This window comes from Myotis myotis, unplaced genomic scaffold (genome assembly GCF_014108235.1).
Source record: "Myotis myotis isolate mMyoMyo1 unplaced genomic scaffold, mMyoMyo1.p scaffold_m19_p_7, whole genome shotgun sequence".
Taxonomy (NCBI): Eukaryota; Metazoa; Chordata; class Mammalia; order Chiroptera; family Vespertilionidae; genus Myotis; species Myotis myotis.
Window position 1 is genome coordinate 2942272 of NW_023416379.1, and position 22461 is coordinate 2964732.

At 49.5% G+C, this 22461-nt stretch overlaps 1 protein-coding gene across 3 annotated transcripts in view; it reads left to right on the forward strand.

Annotated features, from left to right (window-relative positions):
- Positions 1–22461, forward strand: part of PRKN (parkin RBR E3 ubiquitin protein ligase) — a 530440-nt gene that overhangs the window by 226039 nt on the left and 281940 nt on the right. For 2 of the 3 annotated variants that reach the window (XM_036317340.1, XM_036317342.1), the window contains exons 3-4: positions 1138–1375; positions 17552–17673. In XM_036317340.1, the coding sequence (XP_036173233.1) occupies positions 1138–1375; positions 17552–17673 (360 nt within the window). The remainder of the gene's footprint in view (positions 1–1137; positions 1376–17551; positions 17674–22461) is intronic. The other variant, XM_036317341.1, reaches the window with a different exon arrangement.

Consider the following 22461-nt stretch of genomic DNA (forward strand, 5'->3'; position numbering starts at 1 on the left):
TGAGAATGTCAACAGGCATTTTGAAGACATTGGGGTTGGGGTTTGTGGAGAGCGAGGCCCTCGCTCTGTGGGAAGTGGGGTGGTGGGGAGGGGGCGGGGGGCGGGGGGCAGACAGCTGCCTGACAGTGTCTGTCTGGTAGATGTTCTGAAATTGCGGTTTCATGGTTTCATGGAAAGTAGTCTAGTTTCTGCCCTAGCAAATCTGACTTCTAATTTTAATTCCACCAAATTTTACCATCTCCTGTTCATACACATCCATATCCACAGAGAGAGCATCTTTGTGAATAGTCTCGCCTTTTACTGTGAAAGCAGATGGAGCAGGTGTGACTCTTGGGGTCCCCCTTGGGGTGGCGATGTGTTTGGGGTGTATGTGGTGTCCTCCATAAACACATTGATCTTGAATTCCAGAGAAAGTGCCCTGGACTTGATAATAACCAGGTCTCTCTGCTTCCGAAAGCGGAGATGAAAGCCAGCCTTAAAGTGGGCCATCCGCCTGGCTGGTGTGGCTCAATGGGTTGTGCATCATCCATGAACCAAGGGGTCTGGGTTTAGATTCCTGGTTAGGGTACCTGCCCAGGTTGTGGGCTGGATTCCCAGTAGGGGGCGTGCAGGAGGCAGCCAATCAATGAATCATTGATGTTTCTGTCTCTCCCTTCCTCTATCTAAAAATCAATAAAAACGTGTATGAATCAATGAATGAATGAATGAACGAATGAAGTGATGCCTCTAAGCCTTAGAATCTAAGGGCACGCCGCTTCTGAAGTCACCAGTTTTAAGCAGCATCGCCTCTCACTGTCCTGAGTAGGCTGGGCATGCAGGGCACCTCTTTGTCTACCACAGTTTATGTCCCTTTGGACAGTACTTTGGTTTTTTGTGGCTGCCTTTCATTCACCCACCCCCCCATTTCCCTGTCTGGCGGGACAGGCACACATGTAAGCGCGGTGCCCTTGGCGGGGGACGGGTGCCACCTTACCCCTCACACGCCTATCCCACGTCCCCTCCTTATGTCCCATGACTGCAAGCCGACATCCACAGAAGCAGAGTTTAGTCTTGCACCCGTCCTGGAACTCAGGCGACTTCACCCACCAGCGTGTGCACGCTAGACTAGCATCTGTGTGTTTCTCTCTGTTCCCGCAGAGCTGCGACCTGGGCCAGCAGAGCATCGTCCACGTGGTGCTGAGACCCGGGAGAGAAGGCCCCGCGATGGCCGCCGGCGGGGACCGTCCCCCAGGCACTGCGGGGGCCTTCGCAAGGGAGCCCGAGAGCCTGACCCGCGTGGACTTCAGCAGCTCCGTGCTCCCCACCGACTCCGCGGGCCTGGCCGTCATTCTGCACGACGACAGAGAGGGCGCTGCGCGGACAGTGGGCAGACCAGGTAACTATGTGACTGTTTAGGCACAGGGGTCCTCAAACTTTTTAAACAGGGGGCCCGTTCACTGTCCCTCAGACCGCTGGAGGGCCGGACTATCGTTTAAAAAAAAACTATGAACAAATTCCTATGCACACTGCACATATCTTATTTTGAAGTAAAAAAAAACAAAACGGGAACAAATACAGTATTTGTATTTGCATGTGGCCCGCGGGCCGTAGTTTGAGGACACCTGAACCCAGCAAAGCGCGTTGGGTGGTGGAGTCTCCACAGAGAAGGGCTCTCCATGCCCCCATGTCGTTCACGATGGGCCTACGTCGCAGGAGGTGCCGTCGCAGGAGGGGAGTGTTTGATGGAACTTGAGGTGGTGCATTCAGTGAGTGCCCCAGAGAAGGCTCTCCCGCTGGGAATGCACATGGGATGGGGAAGGTGTCCTGCCATGAAGATAGTAATCTTTTTCCCCAAGAGCTAGGGGTCTAGGGACACATGGTGCTTTGTACTGGGGTCAAAATATATGATTAAGTTACATGTATATCTCTCTCGACTTCTGTCTTTCTTCTATTTCTTATTCAATCAAAATACTTTTGGTTGATGGTGTTTCTGATGATGTAGATGAACCGCCTCCAGCACGGCCAAGGGTAAACCTGAGGAGGGCGGTGAAGGATTAAAGAAAACAGACAAGAGAATATAGCTGGACCAGGTGGGTCACTGCCTGGATGAGGAGACACTGGCACAGCCTGTAAGCCGGGTCTTTATTTTATGGTCAGATCCCCCGAGGCAAAGCAAGGGCGTGGTCAGGATGTTTACAATGTTCTCTCAGGTTTCGAATCTACTCAGTTACATGCACCTGAACTCTGTCAAGCCCACATCACTCAGCCTCCTGGGACCACGGGTTCGGACCATAAGGTCAAGCTCACAGCCATAGCCTTTGGCTGTCATTGTGCTGGGAGGACTTTGTCCTCCAAGCTGGGACTTGCACGTGGCTTTGCCACGAGGGGAACGTGCCCTCTCATTAGTCCGAGGCTTGAACCTGTCCAAACACTGTAGCCCAGGGGTCCTCAAACTTTTTAAACAGGGGGTCAGTTCATTGTCCCTCAGACTGTTGGAGGACCGGACTCTAGTTTAAAAAAAAAACTATGAACAAATTCCTATGCACACTGCACATATCTTACTTTGAAGTAAAAAAACAAAACGGGAACAAATACAATATTTGTATTTGCATGTGGCCCATGGGCCGTAGTTTGAGGACCCCTGCTGTAGCCGCTGTCCACACGTAGAGACGTTTGTAAAAGCAGGAGGAGAACCTCAGAGGTTGTTGTGGTCATTTGCAGGCTCTAAGCCAGTCGTGGGCAAACTACGGCCCGCGGGCCGTATCCGGCCCGTTTGAAATGAATAAAACTAAAAAAAGAAAAGACCGTACCCTTTTATGTAATGATGTTTACTTTGAATTTATATTAGTTCACACAAACACTCCATCCATGCTTTGGTTCCGGCCCTCCGGTCCAGTTTAAGAACCCATTGTGGCCCTCGAGTCAAAAAGTTTGCCTATCCCTGCTAAGCCATTATCTCAGTGTCAGTTTGCCCTCCGCACAGAGGCCCTCCCCTTTGGGCTGAAGCCATTACAGGGTGCTCCGCTTTCGTAGGGGTGGGGTCTCTGCTCCGTTGACAACAGTGATGTGTTTCCTTTAATCTCTTAGCCTCCAATCTACATAGTCAGAGTACGACAGGATTGCTTTCAACTGTGCGTGACTAACAGCACCAAACAGTACTAATGGCCCCACAGGAGAGCTGTTCGTTTCTCTCCCCCTACAATTAAGTGGACACACAGGCAGCTCTGGGCTAGTTCTGGAGCCAGCAAGATGCAGACCTAAAATCATATGAAATGGAGTCAGAGAAGCTAAATTCGTTACATTTAAAATCACAGGGGAGGCCCGTCTGGCGTGGCTCAGTGGTTCAGCATCGACCCATGAGCCAGGAGGTCAGGGTTCGATTCCCAGTCAGGCTACATGCCCGGTTGCAGGCTCAATCCCCAGTAGGGGGCATGCAGGCAGCAGCCGACCAATGATTTTCTCTCATCATTGATTGCCGGGGTCCAACCCCAGCAAGTCCAGGGGTTCCCAAAGGCGTGGACGGAGTCGGCGAAGAAGGAATGACACGGAGACAGTGTTCAATTGATCAGCAGCCTAGCCAGGATCTCCAGCCAGGATCTCCAGCCAAGTTCTGGTCTGGATTCCCAGCGAAGTTCTGCTTCAGATCTCCAGCCAGGTTCTGTGTCCATGTTCTCTTGCTAGGTTCTCCAGGTTCTCCAGCCAGGTTCTGTAGCCATGTTCCCTCGCTAGGTTCTCCAGCCAGGTTCTGTCCAGGTTCTCCAGCCAGGTTCAGTCACCAGGTTCTAGTCAGGTTCTCTTGCCAATTTCTGTAGTCAGGTTCAGTCCAGGATCTTTTGCCATGTTCTCTCGCTAGGTTCTGTCTCTAGGTTCTGAGGCCAGTTTCTATCCAGGATCTTTTGCCATGTTCTCTCTAGCGAAGTTCTTCTGTCTCTAGAGAACGTTCTGTGTAGGTTCTGTGCCTCCTGGTTCTGTCTTCTTACATCTGTATTTATACCAGTTGATTCCAATCCTATCAATCTCTATTCCAAAGGTTAGGGCGTTTCTTATCTCCATTCCAGGGAGTAAAGATTATGTAGCTTAAGCATGATTGTTCATAGTTAAAGCGATTAATTACCCGCCTGGCACTTAGTTAAGAGGTTTTATTCCCTCCCTAACTTCAGGGGAAAATCCCTACCTGGGGAAACAACCTTTCTCAGAGATCTTGGTTAAAACACATAGTGCCAAGAAGGTGAGCAAACATATTAAGAACAGTATGCCATATATGCCAGGTCCCTTGAGACAGCAAGCATGGACCGGCTCCCGGCAATTGATGTTTCTATCTTTCTCTTTCTCTCCCTTCCTCTTTGAAATCAATTTTAAAAAATCATAGGTGAAATTGCCAAAAAGAACACACAAAAAAAAATAAATAAAAAAGGGAAAATGAGTTTCCAGGGACAAGTGAAAAATAGGAACCGCACTGCCGACTATTGGTGGAGGAATGAGTGAGCCCAGGGCTTACATGCCTGGGCTGGTGTCCTGTGGCCTCCAGGTGGCATGGAGGGGAGGGAGGTGTCTTTCACGTGCACTCGGCACCAAGGAGACTGGAAAAGACATTTGAGAAATGGGCAAAACATGTTAGAAATGGGAGGAAGTGAAGCAAATCTAAACCTGCAGTACCTGTGCGACCCAGAATGAGAAGCTAGTGTCAGCATTGGGCCCACCTGGGGGGCGTCTGATGCTTCAGGCAGAGCGGCACTCTCGAAAGCTCCCAGAGGGATCTCAGGGGCGTGGCATCGCTGCCCCAGAGCCAAACCCTGCTGCGAGGGTACACGTAACTAGTCCTGAATATTCCTCCTGCGTGGAGGTGACTATATACCATAAACCAGAAGATAAGCCCCCCCACCCCCAAACTTGAGGAAATAAAATGGCATTTAGAAACAGAATATGCAACAAATGTGTTTTATGTTAATTAAAGCATAATAAAAAAATAACTAACACAGACACCATAGGAAAAGGTAGCTATTGAATAGAATGTAATTTTAGCTATTGGAATTTTTAAGAGTCCCCAGTGGATGGAGTAAAACAACCAATTAGGTGATGCCAAGAAGAGAATTAGTGAACTGGAATATAGAGGTGAGGCAGTGGCCCATAATGTGATAGGGGTTGAAGCGTAAAACATAGTTTTAAGAGAACAGGAGTTCAGAATGAGATGGCGATCGTATAACTGATCGGAAACCCTTGTGTCTGAAACCCTTGTGTGAGAACAGAACCGAGAGGAGAGACAGATTTCTCAGGGACGCTGGGGAGAGCTTCTCTGACTCCAGAGTGCACACTCCCAGGCAAGGCCAGTGAGAAGCCTGCAGTTCGTGGTCAAGTTCAAGCCCAGGAAGCTCATTTCATAAAGGAAATAAAACACCAAGGAAAGAGAAGACCTAAAAGTCAAATAAAGAGACAGGATTAACTGGAATGGGAAAATAATTTGAATGACCCCTACCAGGAATAATAGAAGAAAAATGGTGATGTAATATCAAATACTGTGAAACACCTGTTGACTTAGAATTCTGTACCCAAAATACCCAGCAAAAATATGAGGAAAATGAACATAATTTTAGACAAACACTGAGAGTACTTACAGTCAATCTGAAAGAACCATCAACGTATTTGTAACAGAGACATCACAGACTGAAAGAACATCTAAAACTTTGTTCACAGATGACCTGATTACTTACATAGAAAATCTGAAAGAATTGACAAAAACACTCCTGTAACTATTAAGAGTGCAGGATACAAAGTTAATATACAAAAGTCAGTTGCTTTCTTATATTATCAGCAATGAACAAGTGGAATTTGAAATAAAAAACAATACCATTTGCATTAGCACCCCATAAATGAAAAACTTAAATATAAACCTGATAAAATATTTGCAGGATCTATGTGAGGAAACTCACACAACTCTGATGAAGGAAGCCAAAGACCTGAATAAGCGGGGAGATATCCCATGTTCATGGAGAAGACGCAGTATTGTCAGGATGTCAACTTGATCTAAACAACTCCAGTGGAAATCCCAGCACCGTGTTTTGTGGATGTGGATCCACTGATTCTAAAGTTTATAGGGAGAGGCAGGAGACCCAGAATACGATACGCCATCGAAGGAGGAGAACCAAGTCAGGGCGGGAATGGATGCTGCCTGAGGTGGTGCCAGGCTACCGAGCTACCGTGATGAAGGCAGGTCATGCCAGTGAAAGAACAGGCAAATAGGTAAATGGAATGAAATAGCCAGAAACAGACCCACATGATCTGGCCAGCTGATCCCTGACAAAAGACAAAAGAGGATTTCATGGAGAACAGATAGTCTTTTCAACAAATGGTGCAGGAACAACTGAATATTGACAGACCTTATACTCTGCAAAAAAAAAAAAAAAACCCACAAAAAAGAAAAAAACACAAACCTCAAAATGGATCATGTATTTAAATGTGAAACACAAAACTATAAAATTCCTAGAACATAACACGGGAGAAAACTGAGATGACCTTGGGTATGGTGATGGCTTAGGTTCAACACCATAGGCATGCTCCATGAAATAAATAATAAGCTAGACTTCATTAAATTAAACAACTTCCTGTGAAAGACAATCTCAAGATATGAGAAGGCAAGCCACAAACTGGGAGAAAATATTTTCAAAAGACATCTGATAAAGGCTATTATCCAAAATATTGATAATGAAATGAACAGCCCAATTAAAAAATAGGCAAAAGATGTTCCCAGACACCTCCCAAAAGAACATATGCAAGTAGCAAATAGCATATGAGAAGACTCCGTAGCATATGTCATTAGGGAATTGCAAGTTAAAACCGTGAGATGCCATTACACACCTATCAGAATGGCCAAAATCCAAGACCCTGACGGCACCAAATGCCAGCAGGGTTGTAGAGCAATGGGAACTCTCTCTCGTCGCCGGTGGGTATGGAAAATGGAGCGGCCACTTTGGAGGGCAGTTGAACAGTTCCTTACAGAAGTAAGCATACTCTCACCACGCACCACAGCGGCCGTGCTCCGCGGGGCTCACTCGGGTGAGGGGAAATGGCTGGCTACGCAATTACCTGCACACGGATGTCACAGCAGCTTCATTCGTCATTGCCCGGACTCAGAAGCAGCCACAATGTCCTTCGTAGGTGAGCGGAGAAGCTGTGTTGCATCCAGACAATAACATACTATTCACAGCTGAACACATATGCGCTAGCAAATCATGAAAGGACTTGGAGGAAACTCAGGTGCACGTGACTAAGTGCAGGAAGCCAATTTGAGAAGCCTGCCTACCACGTGATCCCCACTATGGGACAGTCTAAGAACGAAAACTATAGAGATGTAAAAAAAATCAGTGGTTGCCAGGGGCTGGGGGTGGGGGGGAGGGAAAGGGGGGACGAGGAGGGATAGAGCAAAGAGGTATTTTTAGGACAATGCAGGCCATCACACATTTGTCCAACCCACAGAATATACCACACCAAGAGTGAGCCCTGAGGTAAACGTGGACAGTGAGTGGCAACGGTCAGTGCAGGCTTGTGGGGTACACTCAGGCAGTGTGCAGCCTGCACTACGCCTGGGGTGGGGGTGTCGATAATGGAGAAGGTGGTGTGTGTGTTGGTGAAGAGGGTCTGTGGAAACCCCTGTACTTTGAGCTCAGTTTTGCTGTGAACCTAAAACTGCTCCCATCAAGGCTGCTAAAAAGTGAACGAAATTGCTTTTAAGGCTTGCGCTGTGAATACACATTGTGGCAGATACAGCGTGATTATTAGAGGGTATGTTCTCCTCAGCGGATTTGCCGGTGGTCGAATGTAGTACAAGATGAAAATTACTCTAGGATTATAAATGAGGTAACACCCGCCAAACACCCATCAGCCCTGGAGGCCCGCTACGGAAATAAAATGATCAGCTTCAGACTCAGTCTCACGTGTCCACATCTCACTGTGCATCATACATGCTAATGACCACGCCGGAGGGCGTGAACTTCCTGGTGCCTCGGACAGGTTTAAGGAGCGCCCCCCGGGTAAACCTTCCCCCCAACACGAGACTTTGGCAGTCACGCCCGAGCAACTTAAATTTGCTCTCACATCAAATTATTACAAACACTTTAGGATTCTTCCAAGTACTTGGTTTTTCTCCAACAAAGACATGTTTGCTATAATATGCCCTTTCAGCGCAAGTGGGGACGTGGAGGACGATTTTGCACAGTTTGGGGAATTTTGCCGGCCTGACATATTTTGGGGTGAATTTTTATTTTCTTTTTCTTTTTTAAATTTATTTTTATTGATTTCAGAGAAGAAGGGAGAGGGAGAGAGAGATAGAAGCATCAGTGATGAGAGAGAATCATTGATCGGCTGCCTCCTACATGCCCCACACTGAGGATTGAGCCCACAACCCAGGCATGTGCCTTGACCGGGAATCGAACCTTGACCTCCTGGTTCATAGGTCGACGCTCAGCCACTGAGCCACACCAGCTGGGCTTGGGGTGAGTTCTTGAGGGAGGGGGAACAGTCCTATATTCCATTCCCAGATGGTAGGTGGGTGGGTGGATGGATAGATAGATGATAGATAGATAGATAGATAGATAGATAGATAGATAGATAGATAGATAGATAATAGATAGATAGATAATAGATAGATGATAGATAGATAGATAGATAGATAGATGGATGAAGAGAACTCATGATAAGATTGCTAAGCTAGATACAAAACAGTGAAGTTCTTACAGGACAATGAACCATGCATTGGGGCCATCTGCCCCAGTGAACAGAAATTCTTCACATTTCCATCCGAAGTAAATGAACGCCTGCCCTACAAATTGTAGCAGATCGCCATAGCACTTTGGCCTAATTCCAAGTTTCAGCTGTTTTTCTATTTTGAGAATGAGGCTGAAGTAGTCCTAGTTAATGTGTGAACTGTTACAGAAAATCATATTTTTCTCCTGCCAGCCATTATTCTAAGTTCATTGTAGAGCAGCGGTTCTCAACCTGTGGGTCGCGACCCCTTTGGGGGACCCCTTTCACAGGGGTCGCCTAAGACCATTGGAAAACACATGTATAATTATATATTGTTTTTGTGATTAATCACTATGCTTTAATTATGTTCAATTTGTAACAATGAAAATACATCCTGCATATCAGATATTTACATTACAATTCATAACAGTAGCAAAATTACAGTTATGAAGTAGCAACGAAAATAATTTTATGGTTGGGGGCCACCACAACATGAGGAACTGTATTCAAGGGTTGTGGCATTAGGAAGGTTGAGAGCCACTGTTGTAGAGACACAATTTTTTTCACTCTCAATAAAATAATTTTTTTTTACTAGCACTTAATAGTTTATGAAACTTTTACACTTATCTTACTTGATTTTCACTGGGAACATAACTATGACCTTTGTTTATACAGAAAGTGACAGGAAAGACTAAATTTCCTCCTCAGAGTCCCGCAGCTCAAAGGGAGTGAGGCTCAGGTTTGAACCAAGGTCTTTTGGTTCCATTTTTCATCCTTTTAAAATTGGATCTAAGTGTTCATGGAAAATTGCTTTGATTTTGCCTGGCGTGTAACATCAGCACGAACCCTATACACTCTGATGTGAGAACAAATATCTCCGTTTTTGTAAAATATCTGAGTCACAATTTCCCAAATGAAAGGATGTCTGCTCTCCACAGCATGACATTTGATGTGAAAAAAACACATACCAGCTGACAAGAAATACATACCAGCTACAGAAAAACCACTCTCAGTGCATTTGGAGTTAGTCAGTGAGAGACTATGATTTCTCTGTGGCAGGAAGTTATATAATCTTTTCATTTTTTCCAAGCATCACTCTGAACGGGGCCTCCAGACTGCTCTCGACATGTTTGTAAAGCTTTTCCCCCGTCAGTCCCGGGTCATGACAACACCTGGAGTGCCTCTAGCTCTGCGCCTTAACACAGTGCAGGTGGCCGGAACAGTCCGGACCACATCCGTGGCCTGGTCATCACCTCCTCGGGGATCAAAATGTGATCAGTGGGCCCTTCAAAAGCTTCGCGAGTGAAAGAACATCCTGATCTTAGCATGTAGGACCAGAGCCACTCGGCAAGGCAGCCGACGAAGCAGAACCCGCCGCCTCCGCACAGACACCGCTGCCCACAGCCTGCTCCTCGGGCTGCGTTAGAAAACCTGGAGATCGCTGCCCACTGCTCGCCAGGCAGGTGTCTCCGAGGAGCAGCTGCTTCTCCGCGCTGCTCCGGTTTACAGTAATTGGGCCGAAGGGAGCGATCTGGTTGTAATGTGTTTTTACTCTGCTGTTTGACAGTTGTTGCCCGTAACTACAAGTTATTGATGGATTGATGATACGATATATTCATGAATTATGTTCACAGTCCTTGGTGATTGGAGGGAATCAGTAATTCTTGGGAAGATGGAAATACAACATTCCTCTCGGGAATAATATCTAGTTTGCACTGAATAATTAGCTTATCATTCTCTTTCCTGAGAACTGGGAGGCAGGATTTGCGACCAGTCAAAACCCACGCACCCTCCTTAGTTGCCCGGTGAGGTTACAAATACAGGCCTACGAATGGTGCACACATCACGGACCTTTAGCTCACATAATTTTGAAAGGATCTGAGGATGGTAGGTGAAGAGGAGAGAGAATTCAGACAGCCCACCTACTGTGCCATAGAGACCTACCGAACATGTACCTGGTCGGCTGACGTGTGTGTGTGTATATATATATATATGTTATTTTTTACAGAGAGGAAGGGAGAGGGATAGAGAGTTAGAAACATTGATCAGCTGCCTCCTGCACACCTCCTACTGGGGATGTGCCCGCAACCAAGGTGCATGCCCTTGACCAGAATCAAACCTGGGACCCTTCAGCCTGCAGGCCGACGCTCTATCCACTGAGCCAAACCGGCTAGGGCTCGACTGACATTTTCAATCAATGGGTGAATCAAAATTTCAACAAAGAGGTTTCAAGTAATCACCTCTGTTCTCGAAGCCAGTTTTAATGCCCCATTCTCAGAGCACTTGTTTCTTTTTTCCCTACTGTTTACCTTGGAATAATTCTCCCATTTCCTCCTGTTAACCGGGGGGGCATCCCACCGAGTTGCCCTTGACAAGGGTTAATGGACATGGACGTCCATTAACCCTTGGAAACTGTGACTGCCAGCCACTTCTAGGTCCTCAGTGTAGCACTCCACACCCCTCCTGACCATTCAGCCGCGGCAGCATGTGCGACATCAGCCCAGGGGAGCCTTTTCAATAAAATGGTGAGGTGAGCCCATCTCAGAGAACAGCCCACATGAATTGCTGCAGCCCCGGGGAGGACCCGCTCCATCCAGGCTTGAGCTCCGAGGAGCAAGTCGTAGCCTGTCCTGCAGGTCGCAGCAGGCGCTGGGAGGGGAAGTGCTTTTCCTAACGCCCTGCGTGAGGGAGCTGCCTTTCAGGTACGCCCCTGATTACTCCCCTGTGCTGAAGGCTCTTCTGTGTGAATTAAAGTCACTGCAGTTCTTCTCCGGTGGCAGCTGACGAGTGACTTCTGTCTGCATGTGGGTCTTGAAAGCTATGGCCCTGGGTAAGGTCACTGACAGAGTGAGTTTAGGTCAGGGGTGGGCAAACTTTTTGACTCGAGGGCCACAATGGGTTCTTAAACTGGACCGGAGGGCCGGAACAAAAGCATGGATGGAGTGTTTGTGTGAACTAATATCAATTCAAAGTAAACATCATTACATAAAAGGGCACGGTCTTTTTTTTTTTTTTTTAGTTTTATTCATTTCAAACGGGCTGGATCCGGCCCGCGGGCCGTAGTTTGCCCACGGCTGGTTTAGGTGGTGCCGGGGTCCAACCCCAGCAGGTCCAGGGGTTCCCAAAGGCGTAGACGGAGTCGGCGAAGAAGGAAGGACACGGAGACAGTGTTCAGTTGATCAGCAGCCTAGCCAGGATCTCCAGCCAGGATCTCCAGCCAAGTTCTGGTCTGGATCTCCAGAGAGGTTCTGCTGTTTATTGTCTTGTTACATCCGTATTTATCCCAGTTGATTTTAATCCTGTCAATTTCTATTACAAAGGTTAGGGCGTTTCTTATCTCCATTCCAGGGAGTAAAGATTATGTAGCTTAAGCATGATTGTTTGTAGTGATTAACTGCCCGCCTGGCACTTAGTTAAGGAGTTTCATCCCCTCCCTGACTTCAGGGAAAAATTCCTACCTGGGGAAACAACCTTTCTCGGAGAGGTGACCTTGGTTAAAACACACAGCGCTCAGGGGAGCAAACATATTAAGAACAGTATGCTATATACGCCAGGTCCCTTGAAACATATGCTGTGCAGATGTTTCTTTCCTGCAGCGACTGTGTCAAGCAGCAAGGATGGACCGGCTTCCGGCAAGGTGGAAAGGGAGCCGCTCCTGACGGCACCTGGAGCCGCCGTCACCTCGGGGCCAGCCAAAGGCCCGCAGAGAGCTCTGCCAGGGGAGCTGGTGGTGGGGCAGGGCCCGCGCCCGCGCGTGTTCCCGGAAGTTCCTTTCTTATGGCTGCGGCCACCTCCGGAAGATCCAGAAGGGTCTGAGGAACCAGAACCATGGACAATAGGGCGTCTGTCTCGAGAAGGCTGGAAATAGCGTTTGCAGCCCATTGTGTGCAGTGCAGTCCTGGGCTCTCCTCGGCATTCAAGCAGAGCTCATCTTCGTGTGTTCACCTCATTAAAAGAGGATTTCCATAAGCTTTGAATAGCTCTTTGAAGATATTTATAGCTTCAATCAGCTCACCTGTTTATCAGCATTAACTTCGAAACTTCCAGCTATCTTTCAACAAAGCGGGAGATCAGTGGACTGAGAAGCATTTCCCCAGGATTTTTTGTTTTCCATTTTAATAACTCATACCTCGAAGTGTCGGGTTTTACATGAGAATCCGCGTTTACCCTGAGGATCTGTCCCGGTGCCGTCATGACAATACTTGTCGTCTGTGAGGAGTGAGGGCAGCCCAGCCCCGCGGGGAGCAGTGTCACGGAGCTCCCCCTAGCGCTCCGAGCTCCTCCTGCCGGCCGAGTGCCCTCTGTGCCGCCGAAGCTGCGGCGCTTCCAGTGCGTTTTAGAAATAGTTTGATTTTAAGTTAGTGCTTTTGTGATCTCTACATTTCCGGTGAAATATGTCCACCACCAAACACACCTTCTTAAGTAAAAATAAGGACTAAAGGTATTGCCCTGAACGGTTTGGCTCAGTGGATAGAGCGTCGGCCTGCGGACTGAAGGGTCCCAGGTTCGATTCCGGCCAAGGGCATGTACCTTGGTTGTGGGCACATCCCCAGTAGGGGGTGTGCAGGAGGCAGCTGATCGATGTTTCTCTCTCATCAATGTTTCTAACTCTCTATCCCTCTCCCTTCCTCTCTGTAAAAAAAAAAAATCAATAAAAAATATTTTTAAAAATTTAAATGATGAAGCCTCAACCATTAAAAAAAAAAGACTAAAGTTATCAATTTTATTATATGACAGTCCCTCCCAGACTAAAGTTTTGCTTCATGCTCGGCCCTTTTGATGAACTCAGTGGTGAAGTTCCCACGACATAAGGCGCGTGTATTCTTCTGCATCAGGGTTTCGGGGTCTGTGGGTATAAGCCCAGACGTGGGGCCGCTGGGTCAAATGGCAGCTCCATTTTTAATTTTCTGAGAAACCTCCACACTGCTTCCCACAGTGGCCGCACAGTCTGCACTCCCACCAGCAGTGCACGAGGGCTCCCTTCATTCCACATCCTCGCCAGCTCTTGGTATTCGTTGATGTGTCTCTGGTAGCCGTTCTGACAGGTGTGAGGTGATGTCTCCTTGTTTTAATTTGCATCTCTCTGATGATTAGTGACCTTGAGCATCTTTTCATGTATCTACTGGCCAGCTGTATGTCCTTTTTATTTTTTAAATATATTTATATTGATTTCAGAGAGGAAGGGAGAGGGAGAGATAGAAGCATCAATGATGAGAAAGAATCATTGATCAGCTACCTACTGCACAATCCTCACTGGGGATCAAGCCCGCAACCGGGCATGTGCCCTGACCGGAATTGAATTGTGACCTCCTAGTTCATAGGTTGATGCTCAACCACTGAGCCACACTGGCCAGGCTGTGTGTCCTCTTTAGAGAAGTATCTAGTCAGAATTTTAATTTTTATATAGCTTATATTTATATAAACTTAAGCATTTTTCATTTATTCTATAATTTATCTACATTGTGATTATTCTCATTGACTTCCAGAAATAAGTTCAAAATGAGAGAGTGAAAATCCCTCTCTTTCATAGGTTAGGCAATGGCAGCTCATTGAGCTATTGCTTTTTAAAAAATAGATGGTCATTATGAATGATGATGCATCACTCTTATTGTATCTGTGAATTGAATATTAAGGCCCACCAAAGGTTAATTCTTAAAAAATAAAACACAAGCAAACATTCCAAAAACCCCCACAAACCCATGAAGACCCCCAACTTCATTCTTTAAAAGATGAACAAAAACCTTTTGCAGATCTTAGGAGAGGTTAGTGGAGCGCTAGGGAATGTCTACGATTGAGAGCGGTACTTTGGTATAATGTCCATTTTACCGACTGTGTGAAGACTCCATCGACTGACCCCAGCAGCCCGAGCTGCTGAAGCCGGCGCACGGGCGAGCCCGAGTTTGGGACACCGGCACGCTGCGTCCTGAGAGAGGACTGTGCAGCTGTTCCTGTATATTCGCTCAGCCCCGTGCCCTGGGGGTGTCGCCGTGACCACGAGGGTCTGTCTCCTGCCTCGTGGCGCCTGTATTCCCAGACTGTAAACCTTTGTATCTGTAGACCAGGAAGAATTTGCTGCTCCCAGAGCTGTGTGTGTGTGTGTGTGTGTGTGTGTGTGTGTGTGTGTGTGAGTGTGTGTGAGTGAGTGTGTGTGAGTGTGTGTGTGTGAGTGTGAGTGTGTGTGTGTGAGTGGAGTGTGTGTGCGAGTGAGTGTGAGTGTGTGTGTGTGTGTGTGTGTGTGTGTGTGTGAGTGTGTGTGTGAGAGTGTGTGTGTGTGTGTGTGTGTGTGTGTGAGAGAGTGTGTGTGTGTGTGTGAGTGTGTGTGTGTGAGTATGTGTGTGTGTGTGAGTGTGTGTGTGTGTGTGTGTGTGTGAGTGTGTGTGTGTGTGTGTGTGTGTGTGAGTGTGTCTGTCTAATTGGGGCGGCCCAATATACCCGAACGTGTGGATGAGGATGAGGTATGACACACTGGTGTAATTTACTCAAAGGCCAGTTTGTAGAACCCACACCTACTGCCCATCCCGGGCAGCGGTGGTGTAATTGCAGGTCTCCGTCTGTGAAAGGAGTAAAGCTTGCTTCCTCCCTCCCCGCACGTGCGGGAGGACGGCGGATCAGTGCCTGTGGCCCGTCATCTCTGTTTTACACGGGATGCGTTCTAGGCTAGCACTGCCTCTCCCGGGGCCTGTCCACTGCCCTGTTTCGGCCTCGCCCACAGGCTCCGTGACGAGCGTCCTGGGTGTCGCTCTCAGGTCCGACTTGTCACACAGAGTAAGTGACCATCGCCATGCCACTCCGACAAGACCTTCCTTCTCAAGGCCGTTGGGCAGGCCCTGCGAGAGCCTCCCCCGTGTTGTTCTTTTATTTTACTTTAAAAATATACGTTTATTGATTTCAGAGAGGAAGGGAGAGGGAGAGAGAACCATCGACCACTGCCTCCTGCACGCCCCACACTGGAGATCGAGCCCGCATCCCGGGCCTGTGCCCTGACGGGAATTGAACCCTGACCTCCTGGTTCATAGGTTGACGCTCAACCCCTGAGCCACGCCGGCCGGGCTGTGTTGTTCTCTTTTAAACCCTCACAGCATCCTGCCGAGGAGAGAACAGGCATCTGGGGTCCCCTGGTGGCGAAGGGGACAGGGCCGAGCGGGGCAGGACCGGGGGGCACATCCGGCTCTGAGATGTCTTTTGAGGAAGTTGCACACCCTCATCCGCAGTGTCTGCACCTTCTGCCATTGAAGCCGGAGCCGTGGGCGTCTGCTCGGGGCTGGAAGGGCTGTGACTCCCCGCACCCACCTTCTCTGCACCCACAGGTGCCCGTTTCTGGGGTGAACGAGCACCGATTCACCCGCTGGCTTTGAACGTGGCTATTTATTTAGAACTAATCCTTAAATTATGCTTCACGCTACAGTTTCGTCTTGGCACGGGGCACTGCCTCCTTCACCAAGCTCACCTTCCTCCACATTCAGATGTCACAGTGCTGCATCTTCCCGTGTCCTGTCAGTTATCGTGGTGCCTCTGTAGCTTTGACGTGCTTCTATCTGCCATGTTTCTGACACATAAATGACCTTGAGGATATATTGTATGTGGTTATTATATTGCCAACAACACTGATATTCATCAACTTAAATACCTTGCACATTAAGGCAGTAAAGTTACAAAATGGTGTCAGAAAATGATAGTTTCTTATCAATGACTTCCGGTGTGAAAAGGTAGATAGACGTATGTGTATATGTATGGAAACTGGAAGCCAAATATTAATCTCTGGAGACTAAGGATTATAAAGTATATTGCCAATAAATGATAAAAATATGAAACTTGACATCTTTATTGTGCTTTTCATTTTACAAGTATTTTCACCCATAATATTAGTAAAGATGGCTGAACAAATGACAATTCAGTGTCTTTTTTGTAAATTAGTAAAACAAGTGGAGCTTCATAAGACTTTAGGATCTTTTCTCATGTTTATACTGTTTTCAATAAATCATATGCATTTCAGAGTCTACAGGTTTTAACTCCTAATGATCAAAAAATACTTACTGTATATTATTTCTAGATGATAAACAAAATTTTATGCATGGCCTTAGGTAACTCCTACCCGGCAAGAAGGAAGTTAAGGATTAAAAGAAGAATTTAGTAACGTTAGAGACTTAGAAATCTGGAAAGGTGGTTCTTTTACTGGTCAGTGCTTCTGCATAAAGTTCGCTCTTTGCAAACGTGGACGTGTGAACCCCGCTAGCAAGGTTTCATCATTGCCAGAGGCGCGTGGGGACTGATCTGTTTGCCCGGCTTTGACTCTTGACGCGTGTTCCTAGGGCGGCATGTGTCCTGGTGGAGAACCCACTGAAGTGCAAAGCCCCATCCAGGCCTGTGTGCGGTCCGCCCTCGAGGCTCTGTCTCCCCCGGGTGTGACCGTGTGTTGAAACCCAGCAAACTGGGAAGGTACTTGCATCATGAGAGATTGCTGGTCCATCCTGTGGATCGATAGGAAGAGGAAAGGTCTGGAGCCTTCGATCTGTGTTCAGAGCGTGGAGTTGACCTCAGGAGCATGGTCTCTGCGTCCCCACAGCCCCCACACTCCCATCCCTCGTAAGCCTCGGCCCTGCATGTCCCCGAGTCCCGGCAGCAGGTCGCCCATGTGGCTCAGTCACGGGGCTGTGGGCCAGAAGAAACGGCTCTCGCTATTTTGACCATAAAACTAGATTTCCCGAATTACATTGTTGTAGCCTCGTTGGAACATTCATCCCGTGACTGTCTCACGTGCTCCGAGGAGTCGGCCCTAACGCTGCGCGGTTTGGTTCTGCGTCGATCACTGATGGCCACGCCTCTGCTTCTTTCCCAGCAGGTCGACCGGCCTACAACAGCTTCTACGTCTACTGCAAGGGCCCCTGCCAGCGGGTGCAGCCCGGGAAGCTCCGGGTGCGGTGCGGCACCTGCCAGCAAGCCACGCTCACCTTGGCCCAGGTAAGGACGGGCTGGCAGCGGCCGCCTGGCAAAGGGAACACACGGTTCAGAGTTGCTGCTGGAGTCACCGTGTCTCTCACCGACAGCTTCCGTGTGGTCGTCACGTTAGTGGTGTCTGACGTTTCAGTCAGAGCTGCAGGACTCTGTCGGTTCAGGGAGCCGTGCCGGGGCCCGTGTCTTCATTGAGACCTGCTGAAAGGAGAGGGACGGCCTCCCCCAGAGGGAGGGGAGACTGTGGGTGCCCTCTTCACCTTCCTACGGTGCTGGGAAGGGTGCGTGTCCTGGATCTGTGTGGGTAGCAGGTTTGTGTATAGATGTCAACATCCAAGGGCGGCGCCTGAAGATCGTGCGCTGAAGGACGCTAAGTGTGAGGGGCAGGTGTGAAGGGAAGCTGTGGCCGGGGGAACAGCGACCCGGTGCCTTTGGAACAGGGGCCCGCAGCCCAGCGTCTGCTGTGGCCTCGCTGGCTTCTGCACCGTCCACAGGCTGAGGACGTGTGTGACGTTTTTACGTGGTGGGGAAACACCAGAAGAAGAGTACCGTGTGAGCCGTGCCCATTAGGTGAAGCTTGCACTCGGCATCCACGGTGAAGTCCTATTGGGACGCAGCCACACCCCTTCTGCGCAGGCGGCCTCCTCCCGGGCTCCGGGCCTGGGCGGCTGAGCCCTCCGCAGACGGACTGGGACTCGGTGGCCCGAGAGCCCTGACACTTCCTCTCTGGCCCCCTAGAGAAAAGGCTTTCGGAGCCGATGGAAACCTTGCACACAGCTAGTTGGTGGCGTGAGCATCAGGCTGTGCAGGACTCACTGGGCTGAATGTGAGGTGGATGCGAATGTGTGAGGGTGGGGAGGCCGGGCAGCACGTGGAGAGGGTACAGCCGAGGAGGCAGGAAAGGATGGAGCTGGGGCGACCAGGGGCCGACGTGTACACAGGTCCCCATTACCACATCGGGCCCAGTGGTGGCGAGAGAGTTTAGCTTGTGTCCTGCAGGCCGCGGAGAGCTGGACAGTGTGCTGCAGACACAGGGCTGCGTGAGATGATGTTAGAACCACTTAGTGCCAAAACCGTCCGCCATCTGGATTGAGGTTGGTGGCAGATTGAAGGCAGAGAGGTTATTAATAAACCTTCACGGGGTGCTGAGGGCCTAGATCGGGGTTGTGCCCAAGGAATAGAATAATGGGGTGCAGGGAGGCCCCCAAGGTGCTGGAGGAGGGCAGCAGGGACCTCGCCTCACGCTGGGGAAAACGGAGCGATTACGAACAGTGAGTTCAGTGTTTCAGTCCAATACGTGTCAGCCTCACAGGCAGGCCAGGTGCGAAGACCAGCCTGTGAGTGACCCAGGTTCGCCCTGACCCCAGAGGGGACCGTCCTCGGGCTGTCCCTGGAGAGAGCTTCTGTCCTAAAGCCCCACAGTGTTCTCCACCAGACGCCCCTCGCCTTTCCAGCGCAGCCAACAGCCCTACTGGTCTGTCCGGCCCCGCCCCGCCCTGCCCCTGCACAGGGGCTGTGACTGTTACTCACCTCCTACTGTTCCCAGTAGAAAGAGCAGTAACCAATCATTACGGAGCTCCAAGCCTAATCCTGTCCGTGGGTTATCTCCGTTAATTATGTGGAAACACTCTGAGGTAAGCACTGTTAGCAAATCCATTTTAGATTGGGGAGGAAAGGAGGCTTAACGAGATTAGGCAAACAAGCCGGCTAAGCGGCAGCCCGGGATTTGAGCCGGCGGTGTGACCTCGCCTTGGAGGTTAAAGTTCCCCTCACCACACAGGTGGGTCTGTTACACGAGGGTCCCCTGCCGATGCCCCTGTGACCACAGGTGGGTGAAGGCTAAGTCAGGTGGGGCAGCCGGGCAGGGACACCAGGCCCATAAAGGAGTCAGCTGCCCGGGTGTCAGCAAGTGTGTGTGTGTGGTGGGGGGGCAGGGGGGGTGTCAGTGTGGCCAATCTTTAATTAACAGGGAGAAACCATAAACATGCACCTTTTCCTTGAAAAATACGCTCCATGGGGGAAATAGAAGCAAACAAAAAGGAAAAGCACCCCCAGCATCTGCCTGAATGCCCCAAACCTGAGTGTAGGGGTCACGTGATGCACGCCTGTGGGTTGGGCCGGGGCAGCTCTCCATCACGTGAGTCTCCGTGGGAGGCGGTGCAGGGCGAGCTCCTCCAGGGGCTCTGGAGCCGGAGGCCTGGGTTAGAGGCTCCTTCGTCACGCCGCCCCCCCCCCCCCCCCCCCGTCAGCTCAGGAACTCTGGGGCGCGGGCCTGGGGCGCGGGCCTGAGGGAGCAGGGTAGGGTTCTTGTTGTGACAATGAGTGGATATAGGAAGAGTACTGAGAACGCCAGGCGTTGGCTAATTCCTTTTAGAGAAGCGAAAGCACCCGCCCCCAGCCTTGTATTTTTCTCTCGTTCTTATGACAGACGCGTTGGCCCCAGGAGGGAGCGGTCCTGTGCGTGTCTCCCTGGAGCCCGCCTTCCCTAGCAAAGACCGGCCCTCGCAGATCTGCTGGTCAGTGTCCCGTGATCCCACCAAAGCCCGTGGACTTAGCGATCGTTCAAAAGTCCTCCTGGAGAGAATATGCTGAAGGATTTTTAAAGTGTCCGTCTTCAAAGACTCCTTAAGGACGGCTTAGCCCAGGTGCGCAGTTGTCTGGGCGCGGCACAGCTGGCCCTCAGCCAGGGCGCAGGCCCGGCGCTCCAACCTCCGTTAGTGACCACAAGTACACACTCCAAGGGGCCGCCAGCCAGGCTGAGGGTCTGCAGGCAGGTCCTGCCTGGCGACGATGGGCAGGTGCTGAGCCGGCCCCGAGGAAGGGGTCCTGTGTGGACAAGAGACAGTGCTCCGTCTCCTATTCCAGGGATTTATAAAGATCTGCAACCACACGGTTTTCTCTGGTCAAGAAAATGGAGAAAGAGGAAGGATCGGGTGTGGCTGGCTGGTGTGATGGCAGGTTGTGGTTTATCTGGGCTTCTTTCCGTTTGTTTCTGAAATGTGTCACATTGTTGATGTGCGAATATTGTACCAGCCTCACATCCCTGGAATAAATCCCACTTGATCATGGTGTAGGATCTTTTTAACATACTGCTGGATGCCATTTGCTAATATTTTGTTGAGGATTTTAGCATCTGTGTTCATTAGGGATATTGGTCTGTAGTTCTCTTTCTTTGTGTGTCTTTATCTGGTTTTGGGAATAGGGTGATGCTGGCTTCATAGAAAGAGCTTGGAAGTGTTCCTTCCTCTTGGATGTTCTGGAATAGTCTGAGGAGTGTAGGTGTCAGTTCTCCTTTGAATGTTTGGTAAAACTCCCCTGTGAAGGCGTCTGGACCCAGGCTTTTGTCTGCTGGGAGTTTTCTGATTACTGCTTCTATTTCATCAGTTGTATTGGCCTATTCAGGTTTTCTGATTCCTCCTGATTCATTTTTGGAGATTGTGTGTTTCTAGGCATTTGTCCATTTCATCCACATTGTCCAGCTTGTTGGCCTGTAGTTGTGTATATCTGGACTTCTATAGGGGCTTTTCATACACAAGGAGAAACACTTGAACCTATTTAGCCACCTGTGCTATTTTTAAAAACCTAATCTTATGTTTTCTGCTGGAGAAATAAGTTGGCAACAAGCCCCAGGCCTCTCCTGAGTCCTAACAGTGGCCCCCTCATTTTGTGGGGTGGTTGTGAACTTACCCATAATTCCAGCATTTCCTCACCACTCCTCACTATTTGAATACAATAGCATTGAGCTGCCTCTCACACATGATGCGTGAGGTGGACATGTCTGCATGCTCTTCTTACTAGAACATTGTCCAGGAAGATGAGTAACCATTTCCGTCGTGGCGTGAGGGGTGGCGAACCTGATGTCTGAAGTTTGGTCTGCCCTTGAGGACACCTTGATCAGCTTGGTTTTCTTCTTTGTCCAAATCAAATTATCTTTTTTATTTCATGCTCACCTTGACCAGGGTTTCCATTAATCAAAAGAGCCTTTAGAAAAATGAACACTCACTCGAAAATAGCGAACAACAGCTGATTGGAAAACCGTGGCCGGCGTCCAATTCCCTCGCCCGTCCAAAGTTGCCCACTCGGGTCCGCACAGAAATGACCCGGCCTGAACACGAAGGGGGCGCGTTGCCCGTGCACACGCGTGTCTGGTCGTGCTCGGGAACGGTAAAGTGGACGACAGAAAACATCTGCCGCCGCTGCTTTCCTCGCCAGTGTGGAAAAGCAAGAATCGACTGGTCATATCCTCAGAGCCCTTTTATTTTTCATAACCCAGTAAAGTGGGCAGAAAAAGCAAGGTTTTCCAAGATCTGTAGACCATACGCTGCTTTTAGAAAATAATGAGAATTAAAGAAGGAATTCACATGGAAAACAGAAACAGTACCCTGAGATTTACAGATGCTTGTCCTTCGCCCTTCCCCTGGCATCTGCCAGCCCCGAGAGCAGACTGTAGTCAGTGGGTCCCTTCTGCTGTCTGTCCTGTCCTGGGGGAGGAGCGAGTCCTGGTGAGGACGCAGGATGGACAGTCAGGTGAGGCTTTCAGCTCCGCTCTCCGACGCCCCGGCCCTGAGCCGTGCCAGCAGGAGACACGGGGACAGTGGTGACACAGTGTCCTGGCTGGTGGCGTTCCCCGAGAAGCTCAGGCTGATGGGGGAGAGCCTGCCCTGGGGACCATTCTAAGGGGGTCCCTCCCCACAGGCGTCCGCCCGCTGAGGCTCACTGCTCACTCCTGCTTCTCAGACCAGGTGCCCTTGAGGCCACTGCTCACCGCCCGGTGGACAGCGCCTCCTGCAGGAAAGA